Source organism: Bidens hawaiensis, unplaced genomic scaffold, assembly GCF_021521415.1.
Source record: "Bidens hawaiensis isolate Kalapana, Puna unplaced genomic scaffold, B.hawaiensis_p1.1 tig00012567_1, whole genome shotgun sequence".
In the NCBI taxonomy this organism is placed as follows: domain Eukaryota; kingdom Viridiplantae; phylum Streptophyta; class Magnoliopsida; order Asterales; family Asteraceae; genus Bidens; species Bidens hawaiensis.
The window spans coordinates 28,602-41,516 of record NW_027492031.1 but is presented as its reverse complement, the minus strand read 5'-3'; the positions used below and the strand labels follow the sequence as shown (position 1 = coordinate 41,516).

General features: G+C 33.6%; 1 protein-coding gene across 1 annotated transcript; it reads left to right on the top strand.

The window, feature by feature from the left end:
• The first annotated feature begins 8,831 nt into the window (after nucleotides 1–8,831).
• On the top strand, nucleotides 8,832–11,528 carry LOC143541397 (cytochrome P450 734A1-like). The gene is made up of 5 exons (XM_077034238.1): nucleotides 8,832–9,093; nucleotides 9,983–10,206; nucleotides 10,283–10,524; nucleotides 10,612–10,984; nucleotides 11,058–11,528. Exons 1-5 carry the CDS (start codon nucleotides 8,832–8,834, stop codon nucleotides 11,505–11,507), a joined length of 1,551 nt encoding a protein of 516 aa, XP_076890353.1. The 3' UTR covers nucleotides 11,508–11,528.
• The last annotated feature ends 1,387 nt before the right edge of the window (nucleotides 11,529–12,915 follow it).

Here is a 12,915-nt window from a genome sequence, read left to right as displayed (position 1 = left end):
GCTCGAATGTTGGCTGAATATTATTTTAATAACAATTAGGTTATTTCCCCGTCCTTGAGCTCCTTCGCGTAGCGCGGACAAAAGAATCGTTTTTTGCTTTCTATCTCCCTCGCGTTGCGCGAGGGAGTGTGATCTAACCCGTCGCGTAGCACGATGGGGCTCCTATGCAAGAATTTTTCCCACCTTACTCGTTTAGGCCTTGAAACGTGTGCTGGTCATTTTCATTCATTCTGAAAACGTCAATGCAAGCTCGTATCTAGCCTCAATAAGCATCATTAACATTTAACACCCTGAAAAAAGTATCATAGTTCACAACAAAAACTTAATAAAACTAAAAGTTTATTACACTAAAATACAGGAAATATACCCAACCATCAACAACCAACAACACATCGTTTAAATATGTTTTATTTTGTTATAAGCTATACGGGAACCACTATTATTCTAGCAGTTTCTTTCTATGGTTTATTATTGTTACCGTTGCGAATTTAACCGATATCAACCAAATTCGCGTCTCTACCTTGTCGCAACGTGTCAGGTTTTGTTACCTAGTTAAATTCAAAAGTCAAAATATGTTTCCTGTAAATAAAAATATGTTATGTTAATTTATTATGATATGTTAAGATGAAACAAAACAAAAAGAAAGTGAAAAGAAAAAAAAAGGTTGGGGTTTTTAACTATCCATAGTTCATAAAAGAGATGGCGGGCAGCATTCCTTGAGGAACAAAATGCCAAAAATGATGTGTCCTTCCAACTGTTTACCAGCTTTATTCATCAATATTAATATTGTTTAGTTACAGACCAATAGTGTCATCCACAAACGTCCAAAGCAAAAATAATTAATACTAGAATTTATATGATCTATATCTTTCTAATAATAGAACACATTTAAGCTTAAAAGATCGATTTTTTTAACACCAAAATTTAATCTTTACCTTATATTCATAACTTATAAGGATTTGAACTCACAATCTCAATCACATTTGTAAGAAAGGATTCATACCACTAGACCAATAATTAATAATAATAATAATAATAATAGACCAAAATATCGAGTTAGATTACTGAATTATATGTTTTGCTAATATTTTGCAAATTTACAAGTAATGAATATATACCATACTAATATACTATATCAACAAGTTTTTATATAAATAATTAAAAGTTTTCCGTCTCGACGCCTCTAGTTCAAGTTGAGTTCTAGTTGTTTTGACCTATATCTATAAGACTCAAGTTCAACTTGTGTATTGTATAAGCTTGAATTTAGCTTGTTGGTATTGAATTGTTAGTTATTTTAGTTATTTGTAGATATATTTTTCATTTAGTGATAACGGAATCAAACACGACGTATGGAAATTTGTCTCGTATTTATTTATTAATGAGTATCATTCTAGGTTAGAGCTAAACTCAGTCTCATACAACCATCTTTTTTTTTGAGAGATTATGAGCGACTTGACTCGTTTACATCGAATAATTAAGTACATAAAACTTAAGAAATAAAATAATAAAATGTCTTTTTTTTATAAATAGATATGTACAAGTTTTAGAAATATTTGTTTGTTTGCATGCTAACAAGTTCCATCAAGTGAAGTGGGCAGTGAATTGGCAAACTCAGAATCACATCCATATTGAAGTCAGTAAATAATAAAAATCAGAGTGGAAAATTATTAATAGATCAAATCGTTGTAGTACAAACAAAAGTAGTGAAAATTGTATCAAGAGCACACATAATGTTTATTCCATTTCATAATTTTTATAGTAGAATACTTTTACTACTGTAAATCTGTGTATAAGTTACTGTCACTTTCGGCCATAAATTAATTTATAAAAACCACTTGTGACCGAAAATGACGATTACTAATTTTTTGATTTTTTTTCATTCTTAAAATTCGGCTGACATGCCGAATTTGCAGTAGGGTTCTAAATGTTTATAGTTCGAAAAAAAGAGTTTCGGTGACTAGCGAGCCATACATGAATTGGCCGGAATTATTTATATTTTATAATAAAAAAGTGTATTAATAAAAATATTTTCTCATACACAATATGATTTTTGTAAACCATATTTCCTATACCACAAAAACTGTTGTAACACCACATCATTACAAGACATGTTAAGTTTCTTTTTGTCTTTTTTTTAACTGCAAAAAAATATAAATAAAGATAAAGTTAGAAAAAACTAACCCACATTAAAGAAAAGTTTCTTTTTGACGATCTATTAATTATTTTATATTTATGCACACATCATATTTTAGTTAGTTCATATAATTGTAACTAAAATAAAATGAAAGTTACTATAAATAAAATTTAACAAGTTAATTTTTATATTGCATATACAATCTTTAAAATCGTATAAATAAGATAATATGTTTTTGGTTTTATAGATAAAACACATTAGCTGAAATAAACCAGTACACACGTGCGCGTGCTCACACACACACATTTATATATATTGATGAGTATGTATGAAACAAGCTGACATTGATTTTTGGGTTGAATATTGGTGCTTACATCGAACTTTAATCATAATATTTTCATACATATACTTAGAAAAAATACAGCCTGCACTCTGGATTGTATCAAGGAAAGAGTGATATCAACTGCTAACAAAGTCAAATCTATCCAAATCAGATAAGATATGTTGTCAGCAACTATTCTACATACTCACTCACTCACTCTCATATGTATATTGTTATCATATATCCCTTTACATATGTTTATCGTTGTTCATATATGTCTGGTATATCTATCTTATGTTTGATTATTGCGAACATAAGGAGCCATATGACATCCCTTTTGGAGTCAGACTCATCTCTCATCTCAGACTTTGTTTTAGACGTCAGTATGGGCTCCCTAAAATCCGACCTGATCCCCTCAACATTCTTTGCTTTGTCCCTATAGAGCATGGCCGGCAACCCGACATGGTGTGGAGATGGAGCCCTGGACATAAATATACATCATCAATTTGAAATGAGTCATTTTCTTTAAAATGTGACAAAAAAAACCTGGTCGGGTCAGAGTAACTCTCAACTACTTGTTTGTCCATCTTTATGAACAATTAATGCAACAACTATAAAAGCAAAACATAAAATAACAACATAAAATGACAACAATCTGAATCTATGAATCATATGACAAATATTTCATCCACTTTATATTACAATATTGTGACTGTCTCATACTTTCTGGATTGTGTTTGATGTAAATAAACAAAAACAAGAATTAGCAATTTAAAAGTACATATTTATTTAAAAAATAGTGTGGGAGGAATGAAGGACACATATCCCAAACATGTTTTGGTATTATTAGAACAATATTAGAGGGCAGTTGCCCTTATGTGGGGTAGTTCTTGTTTGGGTGCACCCAAGCATCTTTCCCTACCCAATGCAAAGGAGCTCTCAAATAGACACCCTTGTTTCCATGTGCATAAATTTAAGAGCAACATTCCAACTTCACAACCCTCTTTGCACCAACCCCTCACCAATAATATTATTTTAATTAATAATTTCATACCCATCACCAGGTGGGCTTGTCCGGACAAAATTCTACGGGCGGCCCTTCCTTTCATATTCCTTGTCCTTACCAGCCCGTTACCATTCAGATATAGGGGCTGTCTGTTTACATATGAATGGAACCATTCAGATGTAAACATTTGATTCATTCAGACTTCAGACTGTTTGGTTCCAAACAAAAAAAAATCTGAATGGTTAAAATTAGGTCTAAATCATTCAGACTTATTGTTGTTGCTGAATAGGATAAATGCTCATTCAGATTGACTCATTTAGATCTAAATGAACCAAACAGCTCATACCTCTTAACTATTAAGATGTTATGAAACATTAAGATGTAGCTTCTTAATGATTGTTGAGAAGCTACCAAACAGTACGTCTCTCAACTTATTCAACTCACCTCTCTTCGTTTCATATCAGACGCACCTTCTCCCCCCTTCATCTCTCTTCCAGATCGACCATAAATTTTTTCCACTGCACCAATGATGCAGGCAGTCTAATATGATTTTAGTTTATGTAAAAACAAAAAAAAAACATTTTTTTTTATAATTTTGATCGAGAGTTATAACAATAATCGTGAAATAATTGTGTGGATCTAATATTAAATAAATAAATAAATAATGTTCTTATAGTTTATATACAATATTTAGCTAGAAATTTGTTTTTATGTGATTAATCATTTCATAGGCATTATAAGAAGGTACGATGAAGTACTTTTACTACCCTTTTTTAACTAGGGTAAAAGAATATAAAAATCTTTTCTATACAGCTTGAAACCTTATGGGAAATAGTAATTATCCTAGTTAAAACATACATATATATTATCGAAATGACTACTTAAATTTGTTAAGCGAGTTGTATGATCAATAATCGTACTATATGTGTCATGTTACTCGAGTTATTAACTTGTTATATTTAAATTTGTTAAACATGTCATGGTGTTTATCGTATCGTATTGTGTAACTCGCTTATCAGACATGTTCATACTTTTACTAACATACGTTAAATGTGTCTTGTTGGGTTTGAATTGAATAGTCAGGTTAAACATGTAGTGTTAGACACGTAAATTTAACACGCCATGACACACTGGCCATAAAAAAAAAATTATGTGACATAATCATTATCGTATAAATATATAAAGAATATCATATAACATGTTACTGTCATAGCTTTCTTGCATTTATGATCATAACCGATATTAGTTGGAGACTGATCGACATGCATAATTTGATTATGACTTTGCATAAATAATCACTCATGAATCTTAACCGTTTGCTCATGTCTTGCGTAGTCACCCATAATATATATCCATTATTTAAAACATTTCAAATAACGGAATCATTACCTTTTTGGCTACAAGTCCTTGATATAACAAATAAATAAACTAAAGATGATTCTAAACTCATAGGCCAATCACATATCAACTATAAACATAAGTAGGGCCGGCGCCGAGAAAGCAAAAAAAAAAAATTTGTGCCGAATGCGAAATTTTTTTCAGGCTTTAAGCAAAAGGAGTATTTTGTTGGGTTTAAACAATTTAATTTTTGTATGGGTTTACTTGGTTATAATTTTGGTTGTGTAAAAAGTTGTTTGTATAAAAATATGATTAAACATGTCTAAAATGAGACTAGAACTCATAACCTTTTGGTTGAGAGTTATACCCCTTTGTCACTAGACCATTGGTCTAGTGGTTATGTAATTGCGTTTAAACATTAAATATACATATTGTTTTTAATAAAAATACATATAATTTTTATAAATTTAAAAAATTCGGGCCTAGCGGGGTGTCGGGTCTGTGGCCGTCGATCACCCCGTCACCCCCAAGGGTCAGCCCTGAACATAAGAGATTCTTGGTTCATAAAATATGAACGGTCTCTCAAATGACACATTTTGAGCTTAATGCTAGTGGATGCATGAGAAAATTAACTTCACTGGTAAGTGTGCAAGATAGAAGTTGTATCAAGATAGGTGACCTCTTAAAAAGTCGTCGCCTTGACAGCCAAAAACAAATGTTGTATTCTTCGTAAGCAAAACGAACAATATTGATGGTACAAGAAGCCATATGCTACAAACTATTATCAAATCATATTCAATTAAAATCTTCAAACTATCACCTCAACTACTTTCACTTTCTTAGGCTGAGGGGTGTGGGGGGGCTCTAACGGGGGCGCGAGTGAGGGCTCCAGCCAATAATATTGTGACGTGTGGCAGAGAGAGAAACTGGATAAGGGGGGTGTTGGAGCCCCCGCTGGAGCCCCTGGCCCTGGTGTGGAGGGCTCCAGCAGGGGCTCCAGCGGATTTTTTTTTTATTTTTTTATAAATATATTCAAAAAACGTATTATTAAAAAAACTCATAAATTATTAAAAAAAACACACATTAAAAAAAACACATTAATATCTAAAAATAAAATAAAAATTAAAGTACTAAAAAAACATTATTCTTATTCTTCGGCTTGGTCTTCTTCGATCAACCTCTTTTGGGTACCAATTTCCAGACATTTTTGGGTATTATATAGGAGTTTGAGATATTATATAAGGGTTTGTAAGGTGAAATTGTGTTTTGATATGGTTGAAATGGGAGTAATTTGGGGTATTATATAGAGGTTTTAAGGTTTTTTTAAAAAAAATTCGGAGCTAAACGGCTCTTTTGGGGAACCCACCAGCTTTTTCTCTCTCTTCTCCCGCGACCACACTCACGCCTGCCTGGATTTCCGCGCTCGCGCCCCGCTCGCGCCCCGGTGGTGTGGGGTTAGCGCCCCGAGGCGCGAGCGGAGGGGCTCTCGCGCCCAGGTTAGCGCCCCACACCCCTCAGCCTTATAGTTTGTTTCAGAATTGACCCGTGATCTTTCCTGATAATCCGTTTCAGGATTAACTTCTAATATCAAGTACGAATTAGTTATAACTAAAAGGTCGAAATCAAAAATCCAGAAGATACTCCTTTCAAGTAACTTATCATGATATTATCTTAACCATTACCAGAATCTTTGATTATGATAATTCGGTAGACCTTGTACTTTTGAATTTGATTTAACCGTTTATTTAAAAAATGTTTAATTCTTGTTATACCCGACATGTTTTCTATTCTCACTTATGAAAAATGTTTTATAACCGACAGTTTTTGTAGCATTAAAAGTGGAACAAACGGAAGATCATGAGAAGCAGCATGAGCCCTGGGAACATATACTTCGAGTTACAAAAAAGGTGTATGTACTTTAATTTATTACACTTTTAGCACTCACCTATAGAATCTTTTAGCATTTTGTTCTGTTACTCTATAAAAAAAATAAAGGAAAAATGAAAAGCATATAGGGTTTCCTTGAAATTTTATATAATTTTATTTTTATGAGGTTCTCTAACATTTGCAAGTGAGATACTGCCAGTTTTTCTTTTAACGATAAACTAACTCACTAGTAAATATTACTATAAACCATCTAGATACGTACCTTACAGAATTTGAATCCTCCACCTTTATTATAATAGAGGAAAGATACCTTATCAAATATTCAACACCGTAAAGTAGTCAAATCAAAGTCATGCATGCTTGTTGAGCCCGGCCTTGGTTCGTATATATAAAGTTTTTGTTTAAACCCAACTTGTTTGAACTAAACGAGCTCAAGTTTAACTTGTTTAACTTAACATATTTTAACTAGGCTTGTGAGAAAACTTTTAAGTTTGAGCTCAGCTCAGTCTCAACTCGTCCTTATTTAATTATATATATTAACATACCTAAAATTTTACATACACATAATAATATATACTATTTAGTTATTTTTATTAGATTTTTATATAAAGTAATTACATTTATATCAATAACAGACTTTTTTATGTTTGTGAGTTTAACCATGCTCAGTATATAAAGCTCGGACTAGAGCTCTTTTATTAAACATGTATATTTTTTTCTTCGAGCTCATTTAAGTTCGACTCGATTGTAGCATTTAGTCATACAAACTCAAGTAGCTCATAATCGGTTCCACATATACATATTTTGTTATTAACTAGTGTTGTGCCTGGCGCGTTACGCTGGGACAGTTGGTAAAACCTCAACGTTAAAATCGGATATTGATAAAACCCGAGCATTATGTCAGTGAGTCGATGAGAATTCGGTCAGTATCGTTTACGTTCGTTATGGTAAAGACACCATTGATCAAACCTTAGTGTTTAACCAAAAAACAAATTCGTCAAATTAACATATAAATTTTTTTTTAAAATGAGTTTGTTTGTCGGTAAATCCGGGCGGTGGTAAACCCAAACATTGTCGATCCCGGGCATTGAGGCGGTAACTGAAGACGAATTCAGTCGGTTTCGACTATGTTCGTTACGGTACCGGAGCTAAAAAGGGGAAATATAAAAACTGAGTGGACCAATGAGGTGGCGAGGTCGGTAAACAAGGGCGTTGGTAAAACATGAACGTTGTTGGTCACGGACGTTGAGGCCATAAGTCCATGCGAAGTCTGTCGGTTTGATGAAGGCCCAAGTATTGATGAACAGGCCATGTTATATTTGGAGGCCCATGATCGTGTCTCCTAAGGTGGCCCACGAAAACGGGCATAACTTGGCCCACGAAGCTCCGTTTCAGGCCCATTACCAGTCAAATCGAAGCTTGAGACGAGGAGCACAATGTGGCAAACGCCTACGGCGGTTTGGCCCCTACCCGAAGCCCAGAAACGACTCCTAAATAAAGTTTTCAGCCATTTTATGTTTTTTTGTCAGTTTTTATGTTTTTGTTTTTGGGTTTGTGTTTGGCCCACGGCCCATTTTAGGCCCATTTCGTATTTGAAACTCTATTTATATTATGTTGATGTAATCTGAAGAGATAGACTTGAATTTTAATAATTATCAATTTTCTCTTCATTTTCCCTAAGCCTTTGGGTGGGATTTGGGAGTTTCGAAGTTCATCACGGGTATTCTCCGAATCAACGTGATTCGATCTTCATTCTTGTTTATACCGCTGCATCACGGTTCCTGTCACGTTCATTACAATATCGAAATTAAACAAACAAAATTGTTGTTCGATCGGCTTCCGTTATATTCGTTACGTTACCGAAACAAAAAAAATAACAAAATGTTATGGACAAGTAAGATGCCGCCAAGTGGCCCAATGACAACTTAGCGGCACCAAAGTTGTCTTTTATATATTAGATATATAGATAATAGATTATTAGTTTGGTATTTATCAAAAGACAAAAGCCGAGTGACTAAAATGTAAGATGTGCGATAGTTGAAGGATGATTACTCAAACATAAAAGACAAAAGCTGCTGCATAAAAGGCCCAAAAGACAAGTATTTTAGATAGAGAGAGATATAGAAAGAGAGAGAGAAAGAGAAATGAAAGGAGAGATGTTAATAATATTATTGATAGGATTACTAATTTTTGTTGTGAAGATGTTATGGTTGAAACCAAAGAAGATTGAAGATCATTTTGGGAAACAAGGCATAAAGGGACCTCCATATTGTTTCTTTACTGGTAATGCCAAAGAGATTATGAGTTTAATGGAGAAAGCTTCTTCACAGCCCATGCCTATGCCTTTCTCTCACAATATACTCCCTAGGGTTCTATCTTTCTACCATCATTGGAACAAAATATATGGTATATATACTTTCATTTTCTTTTATTGGTTTTTGCTTTAAACTATCATCATCATCTTAATATATGGGTTCTTGATCATTTGATGCTTTCAATCCCCATGATCATATTGATCATGTTAATACTTTGTATGTCAACAGTTTTGTTTTTTGTGTAAGTTTTTATAATACTCTTTCTGGTCATTTCTTTTGTGAAGGTTTTTGTTATTTCTTGTGTTTTTCTGGATGGTACATATATATATATACACACACACATATATAGCACATGGGTGTATATGTATATATGAACAAAATATATGGTGTCTTTGTGATGTTTAAATTATCCTCATGATTATGTTAACTGATCATGAGAAGATAACTAGATAAGTGAGATTCAAACTGAATATGATTATCTAAATATGTGTTCTTGATTTGATGCTTTCAATTACCATGATCATGAATAGTTTGAGTCAACAATTTTGTTTCTTAGAAAAGTTTTATGATTTATACTCCTTTTGTTCATCCTTTTTAAATGGGTTTGTGTTTTTTCTTGTATTTTTCTATTTATGTTTATTGTTTTGAATGGTATATATAGCTCATGGGTGTTTGTAAATATGTATACATAGTCCTCATAAAACAACTCTAATTGTGGCATTTGAAGTTAAGACTATGTCCTTCAAGGGGTTATAAATACTCTTTTAAATCATAAACTATTACTATTCAAATACCATCATCATCATCTATATGTACTTGTTTATAAGTTTCTTCTACTTAATGATTACCAAATCTAGCTCCAATTTTGGTCTATATACAAATGATTGAACTCCTACATATGACCATTTCATGCAATTTATGTCACTTTATTTTAAAGGTATGTGTAATTGATATGGATTTTGTTGATGCAAATAATGTAGGTCCCATGTTTCTTGTATGGTTTGGCCCGATGGCACGTCTAACAGTTGCCGATCCTGATCTCATTCGAGAAGTCTTTTGTTTGAAATCGGAGATGTATGAGAAAAATGAAGCTCACCCTCTTATCAAACAACTTGAAGGTGATGGTCTCCTTAGTCTCAAAGGAGAAAAATGGGCATATCATAGAAAAATCATCACTCCCACATTTCACATGGATAATCTCAAAGTAAAATTTTCTACCTCCCAATGTTCTAATTATTACTTTAATACTTCAACCATTCAACTTGTTATTTTTTTTATAGTTATTGGTACCCGTGTTAACGGGTAACGTGATGAAAATGCTAGACAAATGGTTAGGCATGTCGGACTTTGGGGAGGTGGAAATCGAAGTATCGCAATGGTACCGAAACCTAACCGAAGATACCATGACTAGGGCCACATTTGGCACCAACTACATAGATGGAAAGCGTATATTTCAAATACAAGCTCAACAGTTGGTCTTAACGTCCGAAGCATTTAAAGAAATTTTCATTCCAGGTTATAGGTATGCATCTCGGAATTGATCATTGAACACATTTTTTTAAAATGATTTCTTATTGAAATTTATATTACAACTTTTTTGATTTTTTAGGTTTTTACCCACAAAAGGGAATATCAAATCTTGGAAATTACATGATGAAATCAAGAAAAGCTTATTTAGGGTAATTGAGAGGAGGAAAAAATGGGGCGACGTAGACAATGTAGATGGACCTAAGGATTTACTTGGACTGATGATTGAAGCTAGTAGGAAACAATGCTTGCCATTGATCACTACACGTGACATTGCGGAGGAGTGCAAGAGTTTTTTCTTTGCCGGTGAACAAACCACCACCAATTTGCTGACGTGGACCACCGTATTGCTAGCAATGCACCCGCAATGGCAGGTGATAGCACGTGACGAAGTGCTTAATGTATTCGGACCACGTGACATCCCCACCAAAGATTGTGTTTCCAAGCTTAAGAAGGTAATTTTACTCTCAAACACATGCTGTATCCTAGTTACATGAGTTACAAATGTTAACTAATATTATTATACAGTTGAGCATGATACTTAATGAGTCATTAAGACTATACCCACCAATTGTGGCATCGATTAGACGAGCAAAAGCCGATGTTGAATTAGGAGGGTACAAGATCCCAAGTGGGACTGAGCTTCTTATTCCAGTCTTGGCAATTCATCATGATCAAACAATATGGGGCAATGATGCTAATGAGTTTAATCCAAGTCGATTCTCAAATGGAGTGGCTCGTGCGACTAAGCCAATGGCCTTCTTTCCTTTCGGGCTAGGTGTTCGTACGTGCATTGGGCAAAATCTTGCAATGCTACAAGCGAAATTGACTATTGCAATGATATTACAAAGATTCTCATTTGAGTTATCTCCAAAGTATCAACACGCGCCAACTGTTCTTATGATGCTTCATCCGCAATATGGTGCACCAATTATTTTCAAACATTTACGACATGATCCTAGTACCGAGGAGACTTGAGGGTCATATAGTTTGCCCTAGAGTAGTACCCTACTTGTGTGAGTAGACCATTTGCCTTGTAGTGCACATAGAAACAACCACAAAGAGCAGCGTGAAAAAAAAAAACCAAAACTATCATAAAAAACCAAATATATTGAGATTGAGATTAAATAGTAAATTATTTTTTCATATCTACTCCATTGTTTCACTATCTTATATAAAAATGACCCTTCTCAAGTACCAAGTAATGTATAATTGATATTAGTGTTTAGATTTTGGGCATGTAGCTAGTTAGATATCTTTATCCACTCTTCATATGTATTTTATGTAAATCTTGTTCAAATCTAACACCACCTTTTGTAAATATGTGGTCTTACTTTCTTGGTTGATCCTTTGACTTATATTTTTGTTCTAGCTTCTATGTTTGATATATTTGCCGTATTTTAATGCTTGATATATATAATGAATTGCTCTATCTACAAATCTGGCTATGTAACTTACATATGATGGTGTTGCGAAAACCAGACTCGCGGTAGTTTAAGCCATCAGTGCGCTACAAGATAATAAATCATGCCACAATGAACACGTTGAAAATCGTCAATTAAAGGCGTTTAAAAATCGTCAATGTTTGTCTTCTCCATTGTGAGCCAACTGGTTTTTGAACTTAATTGGTTGACATATTTTTTAAAACACAAGTAAAGGATACTCTTAAACTATAGGTACATGTTAACTAAGCAAATTTACCAATAATATAATTTAAACCTAAACAGATTTTCTCATAAATTCTAAGGCATAGAGAACGAAATGATGCCCTTTTAAGTTGAGTTGAGTTCCCAAAAATAGGGGGAAAAACAAAGTGTTGTCCTCTCAATTCAAGTACAAAGGAAATAAACAATGTTAATGGTTTCGTAGCTTTAATTTGTGGTCTCTCAAAGTTATATCTATATGTGTTTAGTACGAGTCTCCCGTAGCTCCTAACGCAATAAAGTAATATATCAACCTAATTATAATCCCTTTATTTGGTCAAGTGGCACGAAAATTTGGGTTCTTCATAGAATACTCAAATTTAATTCTAACTTGTGTCACTCTGGATAAATAATGACAATGAATGATTTGAGCTAGACCATGCGAGGCTATAAGTTCGGATCATGAGCTCACTCGAGTGTTCGTCCCACTGTGTGTTACGCGGAGAGTTATGCTCTTGTGGCGGCACGACGACTAATCTGGCCAGAGCAGGTCAACGGTGCTCTCCAAATTAAAGAGTGGGGTGACCTAAACGTAAAAAAGAAAAGTCGCCGTTCGAAAAAATATTGCAACAAATATGAGATCTAATATACAAATTAGAATATGATGTATGTATGTGTGTTTATTCATGCATATTAACAATGCATAAAGTTAGTGGTCGGTTTACTTTTTTTAAATCAAATAT